Source organism: Mandrillus leucophaeus, unplaced genomic scaffold, assembly GCF_000951045.1.
Source record: "Mandrillus leucophaeus isolate KB7577 unplaced genomic scaffold, Mleu.le_1.0 Scaffold123, whole genome shotgun sequence".
In the NCBI taxonomy this organism is placed as follows: Eukaryota; Metazoa; Chordata; class Mammalia; order Primates; family Cercopithecidae; genus Mandrillus; species Mandrillus leucophaeus.
This window is the reverse complement of record NW_012100654.1, coordinates 5612057-5634873: the sequence shown is the minus strand read 5'-3', so window position 1 is coordinate 5634873 and position 22817 is coordinate 5612057. Positions and strand designations below refer to the sequence as shown.

At 43.0% G+C, this 22817-nt stretch overlaps 1 protein-coding gene across 1 annotated transcript; it reads left to right on the top strand.

Moving 5' to 3' along the window:
• Window positions 1-12654: 12654 nt before the first annotated feature.
• On the top strand, window positions 12655-19100 carry ARGFX (arginine-fifty homeobox). The gene is given in 4 exon segments (XM_011971617.1): window positions 12655-12754; window positions 13796-13912; window positions 17062-17210; window positions 18471-19100. Coding segments are annotated over 4 exon segments (981 nt in total). The 3' UTR covers window positions 19086-19100.
• Window positions 19101-22817: the final 3717 nt, after the last annotated feature.

Genomic DNA, 22817 nt, shown 5'->3' with positions numbered 1-22817 from the left:
TGCAAGATTTAATAGAGTGAAAACAGAGCTCCCATAAAATGGGAGGGGACCCAAAGGGGGTTGCCACTCTGGGCTTACATGCCTGGGGTTTATATCCCAACCATCGTCCCTCCCCCTGTGCTCTCAGGCAATATATGATTTGACTATGTCTTTACCTCCTGCTTTAGCCTAATTTCTATTTTAGTGAGCCCTCTTTACTATCTGATTGGTCGGGTGTGAGCTGAGTTGCAAGCCCTGTGTTTAAAGGTGGATGCAGTCACCTTCTCAGCTAGGCTTAGGGATTCTTAGCCTAGGAAATCCAGCTATTCCTGTCTCTCAACAGAGCAAGACTCAATCTCAAAAAAAAAAAAAAAAAAGGAGCTAGGCATATTGGTGCACACTCATACTCCCAGCTACTCAGGAGGCTGAGGCTGGAGAATTGCTCGGGCTTAGGAGGTCGAGGCTGCAGTGAGCTATGATCATGCCACTGCACTGCAGCCTGGGCAACAAGAGTGAGACCCTGTCTCCAAAAATTAAAATAAAGAAGATTTCAGTCATGTGCTTTCTTTTTCTGTCTAATCTTGTCTTCATCTTTGTCAACTCTGCATCTCTGCCTCTGTTTCTTTTCCAGATGTTTTTAAAAATTTCTTTCTCTGTCTGCCTCTGTCTTCAAGAGTTTCAATTTCTTTCTTTCCCTCAGTCACTGCTCCGGCTGTTTCACTGTCTCTCCCTCCTCCTATATTCTCCTTCTCTGCCTCTGACTTTCTGTTTTTCTATCTCTGAATCTTATTGAATTTTTTCCTTCTTTCACACTTCTAATTTTTGTGACTCATCTCTATATATAGAGTGGGGGTTGTGAGCAAAGTCTTTGGAGTCAGAAAAGTCTTGAATTAGAACCTGGCTCTGCCACCTCCTGAGTATAACCTTGGGCACACTGTGCTATCCATATAAGCCCCACTTTCTTTTCTTACTGATAAGAACATAATCTGGCCAGGTGCGGTGGCTTACACCTGTAATCTCAGCATTTTGGGAGGCCGAGGTGGGTGGATCACGAGGTCAGGAGTTCAAGGCCAGACTGGCCAACATGGTGAAACGCCATCTCTACTAAAGAGGCAAAAAATTAGCCAGGTGTGGTGGCACATGCCTGTAGTCCCAGCTACTCGGGAGGCTGAGGCAGGAGAATCCCTGGAACCTGGGAGGCGGAAGTTGCAGTGAGCCAAGATAGCACCACTGCACTCCAGCCTGGGCAACAGGTCTAGACTCCATCTCAAATATATATATAAAATAATCTATTTCAGAAGTTTGCTATGAGAGTTAAATAAAATTCATAAACGGGGACCTGGCACACCATAAGTGAATAAGTTCACACTATCCCCCAAGCAATCAATCACTAAACAAACAAGAGCTGTTGTTAATTATTTTATGTCTGCCTCCCTCCAAGACTTATTGTCTTCCTGGGGTACAGAATGCTAATGATTAGGGAGTCTAAAAGTATGGAAAAAAACCCCACTTTGGTCTTTTCTTACCCTAACTCTCAATATAAGACCATCTCACCTGGGGTCACCAAAATGTATGTGGGGATTTCTCCCCAGCAGCAACCAATTCTGCAGCAGTTTCTCCAATGGGCACCAGTTTAGTGTCCTCTAATTGAGTTCAATTCTGACACTACCTACCTGGAAATAATATCTGATCCGGCAGGTCAAGAGCTCAGTCCCACAAGGCTGTCCCCACTTCAGATGCCTGTTGCAAGCGTAGGTTATGGTCTGTGCTCTGACCAACTGGCTATAAATCTGGGTTCCCACAACCCCATCTTTGGGTATAATTAATATGCTTGAGTGGCTCACAGAACTCAGAGAAACATGTTTTTGTTTTGTTTTTGAGACAGGGTTCATTCTGTTGCCTAGTCTGGAGTGGAGTGGTACAATCCTAGCTCACTGCAGCCTTGACCTTCTGGGCTCAAGGGATCCTCCCACCTCAGCTCCTGAGTACCTGGGACTGCAGGCATTGCCACCTTGCCCAGCTAATTTTTTTTATTTTTTGTAGAGACAGAGTCTCACTATGTTGTCCAGACTGGGCTCAAACCCCTGGCCTCAAGTGATCCTCCCACCTCGGCCTGTCAAATTGTTGGGATTACAGGCATGCGCCACTGCACCTGGTAAACACTTTACTTATATTTACTGGTTTACTAATAAAGGATATAATAAAAGATACTGAAGTGCCAGATGAAGGGATACCTACGGCAAGGTTTGTGGGAAGGGGTGCAGAGCTTCCATGCCTGCTCTAGGCTCACCACCCTTCAGGAACTTCATTATGTTCAGCTATCCTGACGCTCTTCTAAACCCTGTCCTCTTGGGTTATTATGGAGGTTTCACTGTGTAAGTGTAATTGACTGGATTATTGGCCATTAGTGACAATCTTAACCTTTTGCCTTCCATCCTCACCTTGAAGACTGGAGGGTGGGGCTGAAAGCCCCAATCCTCTAAGCATGCCTTGGTCTTTCTGATGACCAGCCCCACACTGAAGCTACCTAGGGGCTGTCAGCTACCAGTCATCATGTTGACATACAAAACACACGCTTATCACTCTGGAAATTCTGACTTTCCAGAGCTCTGTGCCAAGAAATATGCATGTGCATATATATCTTATTGTAAATCACAATATCACAGATGATGTAATGTTCTGATTGCTCCAGTGATGTTAATCGCTTTAATCTTGTTAAAGTAATCAGAACCAAAATGGTGTCATTTATGTTAAAAACAAAAGCAAAAATCCTGATGAAAAGAGCTGGGGAAGGCCATGAATAGAAGGTCCTCATGCTCATATGCATGATAACAAAAACTATCACAAAAGACTGCAAAAAATACAACCTTGCACACAGGATATCACAATCTTACACAAAAAAAACACTTCTGCAAGGACATCTGCCTAGCAATTGCCTGTCCAACCTCAGACTGGCATCACCCTTGTTATTGACTTTTGTAGCTGGAGATAATTGTTTCAAAATAATTATGTAATTCTCTTCATTTTTTCCTTTAAACATCTTTGCCTTCCTCTACCTCTCTGAATATGCCCATAATTTATTATGGCATGCGTATTCCCTTTGCAATGCTCTATTCCCAGATTTGTATCTTTTCCTTTTAGAGAGCCTCTTTCCATTTGTTACTTAGGTTGACAACCTCAGAATAACCCCAAAAGGTTAGGTAACATGCCCAAGGTTGGCCAGGCACGGCGGCTCACGCCTGTAATCCCAGCACTTTGGGAGGCCAAGGCAGGCGGGTCACGAGGTCAGGAGACTGAGACCATCCTGGCTAAAATGGTGAAACCCCGTCTCTACTAAAAATGCAAAAAATTAGCCGGGCGTGGTGGTGGGCGCCTGTAGTCCCAGCTACTCAGGAGGCTGAGGCAGGAGAATGGTGTGAACCCGGGAGGCAAGATCGCACCACTGCACTGCAGCCTGGGCGACACAGCGAGACTCCGTCTCAAAAAAAAAAAAAAAACACATGCCCAAGGCCACACATCTAGTAAATAAATGCCTAGATGCATATATTCTGGCTCCAGGGCCCATTCTCACTGTTTTCTACATTTTCTCACTCTCCTTATCCTTCCTTTTCTGTCCTTCTCCTCACCTTGCAGATACTTTTGACTTCTGGGGGAACTGCCAAAGTTTTATTTACATCTTTGCCTTCTTTTAGCTCTTCACGTTTGAACAAGGGCACTGGCAGTCAGGAGTTAGGGAGGAGTCTTAGGCTCTGCCAAGCTCAGAGGAGGGCAAGCTGGAGAAGAGGCACCTGGGGATAAGGAAGAATGAGTCGATCAGACTTTCAGAAACAGGACCAGCTGCTGGAATAAGGGTCTTGTCCCAAGGGCACCAGTCTTTTAGGATGAATAAATGGATTTACTGGAATGAAGACACAATATCCCCAACAACCATAATCTATGCCACATAGCTGCACAGGATCTTCCCTCAGGGTGTGGGTGGAGATCAAGAGTAGGCCCCTAAGGCTCCTTCCAGACAATTTCCCTCCCTTTCAACACAAGCCATGGGCTTCTACTTCTGCTGACAGTTCTCTCCTGGATCATTTCTGAAGCTGGGAATCTTTACTGTCATCTGGGATGCTCTCACCTAGGACATTCTCTCCCCTTCCTGCTACAAGGCACTCCCGCAGTCCTACCTCTTCACAGACTGACTTCTATCTGCAAGAAAGGGATCTGCATTTCTCACCAGTTAGGAAAACAGAAGGGCAGAGAAAAGGAAGGAGGAGCTGCCTGAGGGCAAAGCTGGGCTTGTCCCTACCCTAGGTCCACTCAAGGTAAAGCTCAGCACATAAACAGGCTGACTGAAAATGGGGAAGAGATGAAGAAAGAGTTCAGCAAATCTGATTTATTTTAAATTTTCATTTTTTTCTCATTAAAAATATAATAATTAAATAGAGACAGGGTCTGGCTATCTTGCACAGGCTAGTCTCAAATTCCTGGGCTCAAGTGATTCTCCTGCCTCGGACTCTGAGTGTTGGGATTAGAGGCATGAGCCACTGCACACAGCCTTTTTCTCATTCTTATAAAAAAACATGAAAATAATGAATTATGCGACTGTTCAAGGGAATCCCAATCCCTTAAGAACCCCTATTAATAGTTTGCTTCCTTCTCTCTTTAATTTTGTTTTTCTTTATTGGCCTTTTTGCTTCAGTACATTTTCTTTGAGATGGAGTCTTGCTCTCTTACCCAGGCTGGAGTGCAGTGGCTCAATCTCAGCTTACTGCAACCTCTGCCTCCCAGCCTCAAGCAATCCTCCTGCCTCAGCCTCCTGAGTAGCTGGGATTACAGGCAGGCACCCCTGCGCCCGGCTAATTTTTATATTTTTAGTAGAGATGGAGTTTTGACATGTTGGCCAGCCTTGTCTGGAACTCTTGACCTCAAATGATTCACCCGCCTCAGCCTCCCAAAGTGCTGGGATTACAGGCATGAGCCACTGTGCCTGGCTGAGAAATTGAGTTTTGAAAGAGATTTAGAGAGAGGAAGGATAAAAGAGGAGAAATGGAGGAAAAAGGGAGGGAAGGAGGGAGGAGACGGATAGGAGTGCAACAGACTGACAGGAATAGGAGAATTTGGTAGGGATAGATAATTAAGAGACGTTTAAAAAGTTGATTGATGGGCTGGGCACAGTGGTTCACACCTATGGTCCCAACAACTCCAGAGTCTGGGGTGGGAGGGTCATTTGAGTCTGGGGGGTCAAGGCTGCAGTGAGCTATGATCATGCCCCTGCACTCCAGCCTAGTCAACAGAGCAAGATCCTGTCTCAAAAATGCATAAATAAATGAAAGTTGGCTGGGCGTGATGGTTCATGCCTATAATCCCAGCACTTTGGGTGGTTGAGGTGGAAGGATCATCTCTCTCTTTTCTTTTTTGAGATGGAGTCTTGGTCTGTTCCCCAGGCTGGAATGCAGTGGCCAGATCTTGGCTCACTGCAACCTCTGCCTCCCTGGTCAAGCAATTCTCCCACCTCTGCCTCTCCAGTAGTAGTAGCTGAGACTACAGATGTGCACCACTGGGCCTGGCTAATTTTCGTATTTTTAGTGGACATGGGGTTTTTTCACGTTGGCAGGCTAGTCATAAACTCCCAGCCTCAGGTGATCCACCCGCCTCAGTCTCCCAAAGTACTGGGATTACAGGCATGAGCCATCATGCCCAGCCTGGGAGGATCTCTTGAAGCCAAGCCTAAGCAACATAGGGAAATCCCGTCTCTACAAAATAATAATAACAATAATAATAATAATAGGTGTGGTGGCATGCACCTGTAGTCCCAGTTACTCAAGAGGCTTACTTGAGCACTGGAGTTTGAGGCTGCAGTGAGCTATGATCGTGCCAGCAGTGTCTTCAGGGGAGACCCTATCTCTAAAGAAAAAAAAGAGTGAGATACTGCTGAAAAGAATAAGATAGAGATTTTGAGAGAGATATTGAGTTAAATTGTGAGGTTTCTCTGTAGCTACTGTGTTAGCTCTTTCTGCAACATCAGTCAATTGTTGCCCCATTTCCTGGATCGATCCTTTAATGAGTAAATCTTTTTTTTTTTTTTTTTTTTTTTTTTTGAGATGGAGTCTTGCTCTGTCTCCAGGCTGGAGTGCAGTAATGCAATCTCGGCTCATTGCAATCTCTGCCTCCTGGGTTCAAGAGATTCCCCTGCCTCAGTCTCCCGAGTAGCTGGGACTGCAGGCGTGCACCACCACACCTGGCTAATCTTTTATGTTTTAGTAGAGACCGGGTTTCACCATGTTGGCCAGGATGGTGTTGATTTCCTGACCTCATGATCTGCCCGCCTCGGCCTCCCAAAGTGCTGGGAATTACAGGCGTGGCATCTTTTTAATGCCAAAAGATTTAGGCATTGCCGGGCGCGGTGGCTCACGCCTGTAATCCCAGCACTTTGGGAGGCTGAGGCAGGCGGATCACCTGAGGTCAGGAGTTCAAGGCTAGCCTGGTCAACATGGTGAAACCCCATCTCTACTAAAAATACAAAAATTAGCCAGGCGTGGTGGCAGGAGCCTGTAGTCCCAGCTACTAGGGAGGCTGAGGCAGAAGGATCACTTGAACCCAGGAGGTGAAGGTTGCAGTGAGCCTAGATCACACCATTGCACTTCAGCCTGGGCAACAAGAGTGAATCTTCTTTCTTTTTTAGGATACAGACCAACAGCTTTCATGTTTTGTTTCTAGATCTGATACATTAGTCTAAGACTTGTGCCTTCTGGGCCAGCTGACAGAGCAGCAGGAAGGATCGAGGGTCAGAGACTCCTCCCTGGTCCAGAGAAGTGTAGGCTAGCAAGCTGATAGTACTACCAAAGTGGGAAGCAAGAGACAACTGTATTATAGTCATAATTGAGACCCCTTCCACCCTGCTTAGTCCCAGAATAGTGCTTGTTACCAGTAGGTGCTCAATAAATAGTCATCAATGAATGAATACATTTAAAAAACAAATAAACATGAATAAGTAAGACTTCAGTCATTTTGAGGGAGATGGTGGCAGCGTTGGGTGGGCACAGTACTACAGAAAAGACAAAATTAAATGTCAAGAAAAAGCATCAGCCACAGTGATAAAAGATACATATCAGACTCTGGCATTATGGCTAATCAAGCTGCAGCTCTGAAAGTTCAGGAGAGGCTGGGCACAGTGGTTCATGCCTGTAATTCCAACACTTTGGGAGGCCAAGACGGGAGGATCACTTGAGGTCTGGAGTTTGAGACCAGCCTGACCAACATGCTGAAACCCTGACTCTACTAAAAATACTAAAATTAGCTGGGTGTGGTGGTGGGTGCCTGTATGCCCCCCAGCTATTCGGGAGGCTGAGACAGGAGAATCACTCAAAAAAAGGAGATGACCGTATTTGAGAAATACGAAGAATTGAATGAGAAGGTCATATAAATCCAATAGAAATTCCAGGAGAACCCATTAGCAAGAATGGAAGAAAAACAATATGGCTTAGAAATGTTCATAATTAGAGAAATTCAAGAGTGTTTAGATTGAAGACATACAATGAGACATAAACGAGATAAATAAAAACAAATCTTACTTAGACACTTTCAGCTAAAAATATAGACTCTGGACAAAGCACACATCTTTTAAAAACAACTAGAGGCCGGGCACAGTGGCTCAAGCCTATAATCTCAGCACTTTAGGAGGCCATAGTGGGCGGATCACGAGATCAGTAGTTTGAGACCAGACTGGCCAATGTGGTAAAACCCTGTCTCTACAAAACAATACAAAAATACACACATACATATATATACACATACACACACACACACACACACACACACACACATGTATAGCTGGGGCGAGGTGGCTTGCGCCTATAATCTGAGCTATTCGGGAGGCTGAGACAGGAGAATTGCTTGAACCTGGGAGGCAGAGGTTACAGTGAGCAGAGATCGTGCCACTGCACTCCAGCCTGGGTGACAGAGCAAGACTCCATCTTAGAAAAATAAAATAAAAGCAACTAGAGAGTAGAGAACAATTATCTGCAAGGGAATAAAAGTTTGGATGTTAGCAGACTTCTCAAATAAATGGCTTCTGTACTCACCTAACCTATTTTGCAAGAATGATAACATAATAAAGACATTTTTAGACAAAGAAAGTTTGAAAATGTTTACAATTAGAAGAACTATTGTTGATTCTACATCAGAAAAAATAACGCTGTGGCCAAAAGAAAGAGGATGAAAGAAGCAATGATGATCAAAGCACTTGATAAACATGTGGTTAAATCTAAACAAATATTTATGACAAAAATAATAACGACCGCTTTTAGGAACATAAAAGCAAATTTAGGCTGGACATAGTGATTCATGCCTGTAATCCCAGCATTTTGGGGAGCCAAGGCAGGAGGATCACTTGGGCCCAGGTGTTCTAGACCAGCCCGGGCAACCTAGCAACACCCCGTCTCTACAAAAATATTGTTTTAAAAAATTAACTGAGGTGGTGGTCCTTACCTGTAGTCCCAGCTACTGGGGAGGCTGCAGTGAGAAAATCATTCTAGCCCAGGAGGTCAAGGCTGCAGAGTCATGATGGCACCACTACAGTCCAGCTTGGGTGACAGAGTGAACACCATTTCTAAACAAAGTATAAATAAAAATAATGTAACTTTAAATCTTGCATATAACTTACATACCATTTGAGAGGGGGAGAAAATAAAATGCAACCATTCTAACAGAAGGCTGGAAAAGTTAAAAACACACAAAGATTGTAAGAAATTAGGTAGAAATAAGTAGTGATCCCCCCATTATCCATGCGGATACATTCCAGGATCCTCAGTTTCTTCCTATACAACCACATCGTGTAGGCCAGGTAGCTTATACAGCATGGATACACTGGACGAAGGAATGATTCACATCCTGGGAGGAGCAGTAGAGCCAATTTAAAATTTGAGCATTAAAAAAAAAAAAGGGCTGGGCATGGTGACTCACTCCTGTAATCCCAGCACTCTGGGAGGCCAAGGCGGGTGGATCACTTGAGGTCAGAAGTTCAAGACAGCCTGATCAACATGGTGAAACCCCGTCTCTACTGAAAAAACACAAAATTAGCTGGTGTGGTTGCGCACGCCTCCAATCCTACCTCCTTGGGAGGCTGAGGCAGGAGAACCGCTTGAATCCAGGAGGTGGATATTGCAGTGAGCTGATATCATGCCATTGCATTCCAGCCTGGACAACAAGAGTGAAACTCTATCTCAAAAAAAAAAAAAAAAAAAGAAAAGAAAAGAAAACTTACACATTTTTTATTTATGGAAGTTTCCATTTAATATTTTTGGATGACAGTTGACTAAAACCACAAAAAGCAAAACTGTGGATAAGGTGGGATTACTGTGTTCTTATCCTATCAAATATAAATGGATTATTCCATAAGAAAATTCTCAGATTGGATCACTATTTTAAAGACACACTTCTAAAACTTTATTTTCATTTTTTTGAGGTAGGGTCTTGCTCTCTTGCTCTGTTGCCCAGACTGGAGTAGATTGGTGCAATTAGGGCTCACTGCAGCCTCAACCTCCCAGGCCGAAGTGATCCTTCCACCTCAGCCTCCCAGGTACCTCAGACCACAGGCAAGTGTTACCACACCTAGAGGAATTTTACACCTAAAACTTTGAACAACACAAGCGTAAAAGTAAAAATGTGGTTGCATCAGAAAGCACAGGAGCCGCCTTGAAGGGTAGTCAAAGGTAGGAAGTTTGAGTATAAAAAAAGAATAATGAGTATTTTCAGCAATAGTTACACTATGCTCTAAGCATACTTTTATTGAATGAACAAATGAATGAATGAAGGGTGGGACATCAGGGTGTGTCTGGGTGGTGCAGGGGCAGGAGGAGGTCTGATTGTATAAAAACTGCCTTTAAATACAGGGTCTTCTGCATGAGGACACACTAAGGAAACTGCATTTGCAGAGAGAGACACACCATGCAGGACTGAAAATAGTTAGTCTAAGGGATTCATGACAGGTAAGCATGGGGAGGCGCGGAGGGTAGCCAGAATGTGGGGCTTTAAGTGCTCAAAGAGGATTTGAAAAATCAAAGGAGCAATATTAAAAGGTGCAAACCACTCAGCCCATTCACATTAGAGGGACATGATATAGAGGGTTGCAAGTAGGGGACAGAAGAAACCTCAGAAAGGCTGACTGTTCACCTCATGAAAATCAGGGAGTGAATGTGAGACTCCTTACTTACTGAGTGTGGTGGTCTGTTCTGCAGGGCTCCCAAGCTTTCCCCACCTGTGTTAGCCAGACCTTTGGAAATCTTTAATTAGAATGTAAACTCCATCATAGCAACTATTTTTGTGTACTTCATTCATTGCAGAGTCCACAGACTTATGTAAGTGCCCATTTGTAGGTGGTAGGCAATAAAATTTTGCTGAGTAAATGTGGTTCTGCTAGTGGCAATTCTGCCTTATGATCTCCATAGCCTTGATGAGGGAAAGCACTGTAGACCAGTTGAATCATTTGCTTCTTTGTTTCTTTAATATGCTAGTTTAAGCTGCAGACTCTCAATGCCCATCCCAGGAAAGAGGGCCAGGGTTTATAGACTGTGTGTACAAGAGTCAGTAAGACCTGATTCATTCCCAGCTATGCTTCTCCTCTACCTGGCCAAACTTTTAGATCTCATGTCTCTTCATCTTTAAGAGGTTGATAATAATTGTCCATTATCCCATGTGTTTGCCGAGGATCACATGAATCATGTATATGAAGCACTTGAATGTCTGACAGTATCCTAATGCTGCTACTGAATGTTACTGCATCATTTCTTCACTCTTAGGATTGTACTGAAGAACAGATGCTTAGTTAAGTTTAATTTCTTTTCAATTAAATGCCAAGCCTTAGGCCATCCCTTGTTATTGCTGTTCAAACTTTTTGGTCTCAGAACCTCTTTATATTCTTAAAAATTGTTGAGGGCTCCAAAGAACTTTTGTTTCTATAGGATATACCTAGATATTTACCATATTCAAAGTGAAAACTGAAAGATTAAAATATATTTATTCATTCCTTTCAAAATAAAATGATAAATGCATTACATGTTAACTATATTTCCCACACACATACAAATTGTGAGACCAGTGGCATTGTTTTATATTTTAGTACTTTAGGGCTTAATGGAAGATGACAGAATTCTCTTCTGCTTTGCAGTCCCTTTTCTGATGCATTACTTTGAAGTGTAAGAAGAAAATCTGACCTTATACAGATATGATGCTAGGAAAAGGAGTATTCTTATAGCCTTTGAAATAATTGTGGATATTCTTTGAAACTACAACACGAACTCAACAAGTAGCAGTTTCTTAAAGATGAGTTGCAATGTGAAATTTGTTTTCTTTTTTTGAGGCAGCGTCTCACTCTGTCGCCCAGGCTGGAGTGCAGTGGCATGATCTCAGATCACTGCAACCTCTGCCTCCCAGGTTCAAGCGATTCTTCTGCCTCAGCCTCCCTAGTAGCTGGGACTACAGGTACGTGCCACCACGCCCAGCTAATTTTCATATTCTTAGTAGAGACGGGGTTTTACCATGTTGGTCAGGCTGGTCTCAAACTCCTGACCTCAAGTAATTCACCCTCCTTGGCTTTCCAAAGTGCTGGGATTACAGGCATGAACCACCATGCCCAGTCTGCAATGTGAAATTTGAAATCATATGAATGAACTTTTCAAACTCTGTCACATTAAAATCCATTGGCCTACATTGGACTTTGAGTGGATCTTTTACTCACATATGATTTTGTAACATTACATACTGGTCATTTGCAAAATATTGGTTTATGAATTAAGAAGCTCTTCTAAATTTATTCCCCTATACATTTGTTATAGAATAAGAGTGAAAAAGTAAAATAACATGCAAGATGTCACCACTGAGGGAGGCTAGCTGAAGTGTGTGCAGCACCTTCACCATATATATTATTTTGCTCTTGTGAATCTGAAATTAGTTGAAAATTAAAAGTAAACAAAACAAAACCAATAAATAATATGGTAATTTTTGCTTTCAATATTCATATACATTCCAAATAACTTTTACAAATTTAAGACCTATTATATGTAACCAGATGTTTACCATATGTGTGGCTTTTCCTTTATTCTTGAAGTTCCAATTTTCCCTCTTAGGAAGAACTTTCTTGAACACTCCATAGAACAGGACTACCAGCCACAGATTCTCATAGTTCTGAGAATGTCTTCTTTTCACCTTCTTTCCTGCAAGATATTTTCCCTGGATATGGAATCTGAGTTGATTGGGAGTGATGGCAAGTGGTGTAAAAAAGAATCTAAGTTGACAGTGGAACAAAACCTTTGAAGTGCTAAAAGAAAAGAACTGTCTTTGTTTCTGATGAGAAACCTGTGGTCATTTGATCTCTATCTTTTCGTATATAGATTGCACTTCAACAATCTCATCGAAGAAATATCCCTCTACTTTGAGTCACAAAGATATTGACACACGATTTCTTTTGTTATTTCTAAAGTTTCATTTTTGACAAGTACAGCTAGAGTATTTCTCTATGTTATAAAATATGAATCATTTTCCAGCTGAGGTAGAGCAATTGGGGGTTAACCTCACTTGCCAGATGTAATACAGCAAGCTCAGGCTCCTTGAAAGCATTGCTATCCAGCGAATGAATTCCTCATCAGCATTCCCTATCTCATAGGCCTTCCATCTCAGATTTCAGACACCACGATGAACAGAATGGCCCCAGGGAATCGCCAGCCAGACCCTTTCATCAACAGGAAAGATCCCAACATGAAGGTGATACAACCGCAGGATCCAGCTCGTCCCAGTGAGTATCATCCTCCTTTCTCCTCTTTCTCTCTCTACTGCCCCCTTCTCATGTGGCCCTGTAATTGCATTTTGCATTTGTTTTAAGGCAGCTATTGATTGTTGCTAAAAATTTATTCAAAAAGTCTTCCCATTATAAAAGGAGAAATACATTTCAAATCAAATGGGCCTTTGGTCCATGGTTGATTCAAATTATGAGAGATAAGCTAAGAATATAATATGTAGAGCAAGTGAGAACGTTTTTCTAGGAGAAAACATCTGAAGCATAGAGAGATAGAAATTGAGAAATCTCCTTTTCCAAGGCAGGTATATTGTGGCCCAATATGTTGGAAAAATTAAAATTTAAAAAAAAGTTCATTATTCAGAGTAGTAGTGTATACATGTATAAAAAGATTTATTTACATAAGGTGGATCTTAGTGAATTGTTCTGAAATATGTATTTGTTATTTGATATTTTACCCTGGAGGTTTTCCAAACATTGTTTGTATACAATGTTTACCTTTAAAAATATGTAAAACTGTATACAAATCAGTGGTTTTTCTATACACTAATAATATACAATCAGAAAAGAAAATTATGAAAATAACTCCATTTACAACAGCATCAAAAATAATTAAGTACTAAGAAATAAACTTAACCAAGGATGTGAAAGACTTGTCCATTGAAAACTATAAAACGTTGCTGAAATAAATTAAAGATACAAATGGAAAGACACTCCATGTGCATAAATGGGAAGGCTTAATATTATTATTATTATTATTATTATCATCATCATTTTTGAGATGGAGTCTTGCTCTGTCACCCAGGCTGGAGTGCCGTTGTGATCTTGGCTCATTGCAAACTCCGCCTCCCGGGTTCAAGTGATTCTTCTGTCTCAGCCTCCCAAGTAGCTGGGACTACAGGCATGCACCACCATGCCCCGCTAATTTTTTTTTTTTTTTTTTGTATTTTTAGTAGAGATGGGGTTTCACCACATTGGCCAGGCTGGTCTCAAACTCCTGACCTTTGGGGTTTTGTTCGTTTGTTTGTTTTTGAGATGGAGTTTCACTCTTGTTGCCCAGGCTGGACTGCAATGGTGCGACCTCAGCTCACTGCAACCTCTGTCTCCCGGGTTCAAGCGATTCTCCTGCCTCAGCCTCCTGAATAGCTGGGATTACAGGCACGTGGCACCACACCTGGCTAATTTTTTCTATTTTTAGTAGAGATGGGGTTTCACCATGTTAGTCAGGATGGTCTCAATCTGCCGACCTTAGGTGATCCACCCGCCTTGGCCTCTCAAAGTACTGGGATTATAGGCGTGAGCCACCGCGCCCAGCTAACTCCTGACCTTGTGATCCGCCTGCCTCTGCTTCCCAAAGTGCTGGGATTACAGGCATGAGCCACCAAGCCTGGCCGGCTTATTATTATTATTATTATTTTTCTTTAAAGATGGAGTTTTGCTCTTATTGCCCAGGCTGGAGTGGAATGGCGCAATCTTGGATCACTGTAACCTACACTTCCTAGAATCAAGTGATTCTCCTGCCTCAGCCTCCCAAATAGCTGGGATTACAGGCATGCGTGACCACACCTGGCTAATTTTTGTATTTTTAGTAGAGAGGGAGTTTCACCATGTTGATCAGGCTGGATGGTCTTGAACTCATGACCTTGGGTGATCCATGAGCCTCAGCCTTCCAAAGTGCTAGGATTACAGGTGTGAGCCACCAGTGCCCGGCCAGGCTTAATATTATTAATATGTCAGTACTACCTAGGCAATTTACAGATTTAATGCAATCCCTATAAAAATCCCAATGGTGCTTTTTGCAGAAACTAAAAATGTCTATCCAAAAATTTATATAAAGTCTCAAGGAATCCCAAATAGCCAAAATAATGTTGAAAAAGATGAACAGATGAACAAAGCTAGAGGCTTCATATTATGTAATCTCAACATTTATTACAAATTACAGTAATCAAAGAGTGTGATGCTGGCATAAAGACAGATATATAGACCAATAGAAGAGAACAAAGTCCAGAAATACATCCTTGCACATATAGTCAACAACGGTGCTAAGGCCATTCAATTGGGACAGGACAGTCTCTGAAACAAATGGTGTTGGGAAAACTGAATATCCACATGGAAAAGAATGATGTTGGATCCTTATCTTACCACACGCAAAAATTAAAATGGATCAAGTCCTAAACACAAAAGCTAAAACTGCAAAGTTCTGAGAAAAAACATAGGGGAAAAGCTTTGACATTTGATTTAGCAATGGTTTCTTGGATATGACACCAAAAGCATAGGCAACAAAATATAAGTAGATAAATCAGACTACATTAAAAATAAAAGCTTGTATGATCAAAGGACACAATCGAAAGGGTGAAATGGGGCCGGGCATGGTGGCTCATGCCTGTAATCCCGGTACTTTGGGAGGCCGAGATGCGTGGACCACCTGAGGTCAGGAGTTCTAAACCAGCCTGGCCAACATGGTGAAACCCCGTCTCTACTAAAAATACAAAAAGTAGCCAGGCATGGTGGCAGTCGCCTGTAGTCCCAGCTAGTTGGGAGGCTGAGGTGGGAGAGTTGCTTGAACTTGGGAGACGGAGACTGCAGCAGAGATCATGCCACTGCACTCCAGCTTGGGTGGCAGAGAGAGACTCTGTCTCAAAAAAGAAAAAAAAAAAGTAAAATAGCAAACTATGGAGTGGGAGAAAATATTTGCAAAGCATTTATCTAATAAGGGGTTAATAGCTATAATACATACAAAACTAGAACTCAACAACAATAAAAAAAATCCAATTAAAAATGGGCAAAAACCTGAGGTCAGGAGTTCAAGATCAGCCTGACAACATGGAGAAACCCCGTCTCTACTAAAAATACAAAATTAGTCAGGTGTGGTTGTGCATGTCTGTAATCCCAGCTACTCGGGAGGCTGAGGCAGGAGAATCACTTGAACCCGGGAGGCGGAGTTTGCGGTGAGCCGAGATCACGCCATTGAACTCCAGCCTGGGCAACAAGAGCAAAACTCCGTCTCAAAAAAAAAAAAAAAAAAAAAAAAAAAAAAAAAAAAGGCAAAAACTTGAATAGATCTTTCTCCAAAGAAGATATACAAATGGACAAATCCATGAAAGATGTTCAGCAAAATTAATTATTAGGGGAAAGAAAATCAAAACCACACCCATTAGGATGACAACTATCAAAGAAACAGAAAATAACAAGTATCAGTGGGGATGGGGAGAAATTAGAATGCTCGCAGGAATGTAAAATGGTGCTGCCGCTGTGAAAAACAGGATGATGGTACCTCAAAAATTAAAAATAGACTTACCATATGATACAGCAATTTCACAAAGCAGGGTCTATGCTGGGCATGGTGGTTCACACCTATAATCCCACTTGGGGAGGCCAAAGCAGGAGTTTGAGACCAGGCTGGGCAACATAGTGAGATTCCATCTCTCAAAAAATTATCCAAGTATGGTGGTAATCCCAAAGTGCTGGGATTACAGATGTAAGCCACCGTGCCCAGCCGAAAAAAAAGTTTTTTAATTAGCCAGGAGTGGTGATAGTGCCTGTAGTCCTAGCTACTCAGAAGGAGGAGGCCAGAGGATTGCAGGAGCTCAAGAATTCAAGGTTGCAATGAACTATGATCGTGCCACAGCACTCCAGCCTGGGCAACAAAGCAAGACTTTGTCTCTAAAAAAAGAGAGAGAGAGAGAAAGAAAGAAAAATCCTATTTGCCAGATGAGATGGGCTGGATTCCTGAACAAATAAATGAAGAGAGGAAACCCATTTAGACCAGTGGGTTATATTCAGGTGCAAACACATGGGGTTTATTCCTAGTTTTTTCTATTTCATAATAAAAAAAAATTTTTTGGCTAGCTCTTGCACAGAATATTCCTAGTTTCTAGAATAACGAACGTGTGAGAAAGATGAGAAGACAGAAGCTACTATCCACTGTCCTGAGGTTAGGTGGGGTAGAAAGACTGAGTACCAGAGAATAAAAGTAAAACAGAAAACTTTTCAGTGCAGGCAGGCAAACTAAAACTCAGGGGAGCCAGTTTCCAGAGTGAACAGACTGAGTACACAGCAAATTGAAGAGGTAACTCATGTCCTATCAGAGACAAAATCCTAGAAAGCAGAGAACAGAGCATTGTTACACAGGGCTCAGCCATTCAGAATCAAGACCTGGGATCTGCATTTTCTGGATCTTAAGCCTGGTTGGAGGAAAGGCATGGGAGATTCACCATAGTGATTTGTTTTTTGGTTTTTGTTGTTTTGGTAGGGGGAGAGATTGGTAATGTAAATGTAACCACCCCTTCTTTATCTCTGCCCTGAAGCAACATGGAGAAGGCATCAAGAACGTACTTCATTCTCCCACCAGCAGTATGAAGCGCTAGAAGCTCTGTTTAGCCAGACCATGTTCCCAGATAGACATCTTCAGGAGAAACTAGCTTTGAAACTCAACCTGCCGGAGTCAACAGTAAAGGTCTAATCCCCTGTGGTGTGCTTGGTACCCCCATCCAAGCCACATTCACCTATCCAGCCTGGAAATTCCCCACCCTCCACCCCTGCCCCACAATTGTATTTCATTGAGTACCTACTGAAACGGTATCAAACTGGGGACAGACTGGCCTCACTCATGCAGTTTGAAAAATGAGAAAAAATGAGGTTCAGAGGCAAAGTGACTGGGCCACAGAGATAAGAAATAGTGTTGCTAGAATTAAAACTCCAGAAATCAGATTTTTAACATTTGTACTATAGAGTTCAAATAGGGGAAAGGTGCTCATCCAGACAGACTCCTCACTTAGAGTCTTTTTAAGCAAAGCCCTGCAATCTGTTTATTCATAATGCTACCAACAGGCAAATAATACTCCCTCTAACCTCTGAGCCTGCTAAAGCCCATGACATTTTTCTTTTTCTTCTTTCTTTTTTTTTTTTTTTTTAGAAATGGGAGTCTCACTATGTTGCCCAGGCTGGTCTCAAACTCCTGAGCTCAAGTGATCCCCTCGTCTTAGACTCTCAAAGTGCTGATATTACAGATGTGAGCCACCGTGACTGGCCATACATTTTTTTCTTGTTTTTGTTTTTGAGATGGAGTCTCTCTCTGTCACCCAGGCTAGAGTGCAGTGGCATGATCTCCACTCACTGCAAGCTCCGCCTCCCGGGTTCACGCCATTCTCAGCCTCCCGTGTAGCTAGGACTATAGGCGCCTGCCACTGCGCCTGGCTAATTTTTGTATTTTTAGTAGAGACGGGGTTTCACCGTGTTAACCAGGATGGTCTCTATCTCCTGACCTCGTGATCTGCCCACCTCGGCTTCCCAAAGTGCTGGGATTACAGGAGTGAGCCACTGTGCCCTGCCAGCCATACATTTTTATTGGAGTATTCCTTACAGTAGAGGCCTCCTGAAATAATCCTTAAAAATCTTTCAGTTCAAATTATTCACCTCTCCCTAGATCCTAGATCCCTGAACCAGCCTCTCTTCTCTAGAGTTCAGGACCCTGTCTCTGAACCCCCATCACAAACCCTGAAACACACCCACTTTCTTCCTTTCTGGGGTCCCAGACCTGATCTTCGTCATCCCTCCTATTGACTCCAGTCATGCCCATCTCTGCTTTTGCAGAGCCCAGTGTCATGGTGAATTTGAGAGGACATTAAGATTATAACCTGGCTGTTTTCACTCAGGAGAAGCCTCAAATGCCTTCTCCAAGAACAGCCCACAATCTCCTCTCTTCCCCCACTCCCAGGTTTGGTTCAGGAACCGGCGATTCAAATTGAAGAAGCAGCAGCAGCAGCAGCAGCAACAGCAGCAGCAGCAGCAGCAGCAGCAATCAGCAAAGCAACGAAACCAGATCCCTTCATCCAAGAAAAATGTGCCCACCTCCCCCAGAACATCCCTCAGTCCTTATGCTTTTTCTCCTGTGGTTTCAGATTTCTACAGCTCCCTTCCACCTCAGCCCTTAGTCCCTTCCAAGAGGGCATGGAACTCTACCTTCACTGAGAGTTCCACAAGTGACTTCCAAATGCAAGATACTCAGTGGGAGAGGCTGGTGGCCTCAGTACCTGCTTTGTACTCTGATGCCTATGACATATTCCAAATCATAGAACTGTACAATCTTCCTGATGAGAATGAGATATCCAGCTCTTCTTTCCACTGTCTGTATCAGTATCTCTCACCCACAAAGTACCAGGTAGGAGGACAGGGTTCCTCTCTCAGCACCTTTGCTGGTCCAGCTGTAGGCCTATCTCCCGCACAAACCTGGCCCAGTATGACAAGCCAAGGCTGTCAAGCCTACAGTCTAACAGATAGCCTGGAATTTCAGAAAACCTCCAATATGGTAGACTTGGGACTAGAGTACTAATAAATATGGACCATTTAGAAAGGAGGTCTTCTTGCCTCTTGTACATGACTTTTTTTTCCTTTGTCTCCTTTTAACCCAAACATCTGGGTCTGTGCCTCTGATTTCCATGGGAATGTTGCAAAAAGAGTTTTCCAAGTAGAGCTGGGCACTACGTAATCAGCCCCACAATTCTCCCTGAGAAGCCTGCCTAGTCCCTTACACGGCCAGTGAGATGCCAAAATTCCCTTCCCAAAACTATCCTGGAGTTTCTAAAAGTAGGACAGTGGTTTTGGGGGTTTCCCACTTCATTTTTATGAAAGTAGGTCTCACTCTGTCACCCAGGCTGGAATATAGTGGTACAATCACAGCTCATCAAAGCCTTGACCTCCTGGACTCCCACCTCAGCCTCCTGAGTAGCTAGGACTACAGGTGCCCACCGCCACACCTGGCTAATTTTTGTTTTTGAGACAGAGTTTCACACTGTCACCCAGGGTGGAGTACAGTGGCGGGATATCGGCTCACTGCAACCTCCACCTCCCGGGATTCAAGTGATTCTCCTGCCTCAGCCTCCTAAGTAGCTGGGATTACAGGCATGTGCCACCATGCCTGGCTAAATTTCATATTTTTAGTAGAGATGGGGTTTCACCATGTTGCCCAGGCTGGTCTCGAACTCCTGACCTCCAGTGATCTGCCTGCCTTGACCTCTCAAAGTGCTGGGATTACAACACTTTGAGCCACTGAGCCTGGCCAATTTTTGCATTTTTTGTAGAGACAAGGTTTTGCCACGTTGCCCAGGCTGGTCTCGACTTCCTGGACTTAACGCCATCCACCTGCCTCAGCCTCCCAAAGTGCTAGGAATACAGGAGTGCACCATTGCACCCAGTTGGGTTATCCAGTTTAAAAACACTTTTTTTTTTTCAAGGAAACCAAAGAAAACATCATCCACTTTCTGTCTGTATCGTTCCGATTTTAGTATATGTGTTGTGGAAGTGAACACACTATCATCCACTTTTAATGAGAAGAGGTCATAAACTTACATTTTGTTTCCAATTTTTAGGGTTTTTGTTGTTGCTGTTGTTGTTTTTTGAGACAGCAGTCTGTCACCGAGGCTGGAGTGCAGTGGCACCATCTTGGCTCACTGCAGCCTCTGCCTCCTGGACTCAAACAATCCTCCCACCTCAGCCTTCTGAGTAGCTGAGACTACAGACACACATCACCATGCCTGACTAATTTTTGTATTTTTAGCAGAGACGGGGTCTTGCCATGTTGCCCAGGCTGAGTTTGGTCTTTTTTTTTTTTAAGGGGACTTTCAGTCCTAATTTGAGGGGAAATTACTGTTACCACTAGTTTTAATATATAGTACAATGAAAAAAATAAATATATATATAGAGAGAGTACAATGGTCCAGACATAATAAAAGGTGTAAAAACTGGCACAGGAAGAAATAAAAACAGAGTTTTGAAGGTGAGGTGATAAACTTGCAAATCTAACAAAATAAAAATAGTCAAACTTTTAGAATGGTCCGGGCTTGGTGGCTCATGTCTGTAATCCCAGTACTTTGGGAGGCCGATGCAGGTGGATCACCTGAGGTCAGGATTTCGAGACCAGCCTGGCCAACATGGTGAAACCCCATCTCTACTAAAAATACAAAAATTAGCTGGGCGCGGTGGTGGGCGCCTATAATCCCAGCTACTGGGGAGGCTGAGGCAAGAGAATCACTTGAACCTGGGAGGCAGAGGTTGCAGTGAGCCAAGATCGCGTCATCACACTCCAGCCTGGGGGACAAAAGTAAGACTTCATCTCAAAAAAAAAAAAGCCGGGCGTGGTCACTCACGCTTGTAATCCTAGCACTTTGGGAGGCCAAGGCAGGTGGATCACGAGGTCAGGAGTTCGAGACCATCCTGGCCAACATGGTGAAACCCTGTCTCTACTAAAAACAACAAAAAAAATAGCTGGGCGTGGTTCAGGCGCCTATCATCCCAGCTACTCGGGAGGCTGAGGCAAGAGAATCGCTTGAACCCGGGAGGCAGAGGTTGCATTGAGCCAAGATCACACCATTGCACTCCATCCTGGGCAACAGAGTGAGACTCAGTCTCAAAAAAAAAAAAAACCAAAACTTTTAGAATGACATTTTAGCACATTTTCCAGCCACATGATTAACCTACGAAATTAGTATCATTTCTGAACACTAGTAATAAACAAACATAAGGGCCAGCCGTGGTGGTTCACACCTGTAATCCCAGCACTTTGGGAGGCCAAGGCGGGCGGATCACAAGGTCAGGAGATCGAGACCAGCCTGACCAACATATTGAAACCCCATCTCTACTAAAAATAAAAAAAAAACTAAAAAAAAAAAAAAAAAAAATAGCTGGATGTGGTGGCACATGCCTATAATCCCAGCTACTCGGAAGGCTGAGGAAGGATAATTGCTTGAACCTGGGAGGTGGAGGTTGCAGTTAGCTGAGATTGCACAACTGCACTCCAGCCTGGACAACAGAGCAAGACTCTATCTCAAAAAAATAAATAAATAAATAAATAAACATAAAATAAGTACCGCTCAATGAAAAATGTACAAGTACCGAGGAATTCATGAAGAAAATACCTCTGTGGAGAAAACTTTAGAACTTAAAAAAGAACACAGAAAATGTTTTGAATACACCAGGCATGGTGGCTTATGCCTGTAATGCTAGCACTTTTGGAGGTCAAGGTGGGCAGATCACGAGATCAAGAGATCAAAACCAACCTGGCCAACACGGTGAAATCCTGCCTCTACTATAAATACAAAAAATAAAAATAAAAATTAGCTGGGTGTGGTGGCACACATCTGTAGTCCCAGCTACTTGGGAGACTGAGGCAGGAGAATCACAAGGATTGAAATTATGCAGTGTGTTCTCCAAACATGATGGAATGAATTTAGAAATCAATAATGGAAGAAAATTTGGGAAATTCACAAATATGTGGATATTAAACAACACATTCCTAAATAACCAGTGGTTAAAGAGGAAATCACAGTCTGAGCAACATGGCAAAACCCTATCTCTACAAAAAATACAAAATTAGCTGGGCGTGGTGGCCAGAGCCCATGGCCCCAGCTACTCGGGAGGCTGAGGTAAGAGGACCCCTTGAGCCACAGAGGTCGAGGCTGCAGTGAGCCGTGACTGTGCCACTGCACTCCAGCTTGAGCAACACAGTGATACTGTCAATAGATAAACAAATAGAAGAAATCATAAGTAAAATTGGAAAACACTTGTAACTGAAAAAAACAAAAGCACAACAAACCAAAACATGGGATAAAGCTAAATCAATGCTTAGAAGGAAATTTATAGCTTCAAATGCTTACATCTTTTTTTTTTTTTACAAAAAAGGTCTCAGATCAATAGTTTTACGCAGGAAGGAAGTGGCATAGTTTTATTAATATCTGTCAAATTAAACTTTAAGGCAAAACTTTTTTATTGAGATGGAGTCTTGTTCTGTCACCCAGACTGTGCAATCTCAGCTCACTGCAACCTCCAACTCCCGGGTTCAAACAATTCTCCTGCCTTAGCCTTCCAAGTAGCTGGGACTACAGGTGTACGCCACCACACCTGACTAATTTTTGTATTTTTAGGAGAGACGAGGTTTTGCCATGTTGCCCAGGCTGGCCTCAAACACCTGAGCTCAAGTTATCCTCCTGCCTCAGCCTCCCAAAGGGCTGAGATTACAGGTGTGAGCCACCTCACCTGGCCAAAAGAGTTTTTTTAAGAAATAAAGTAT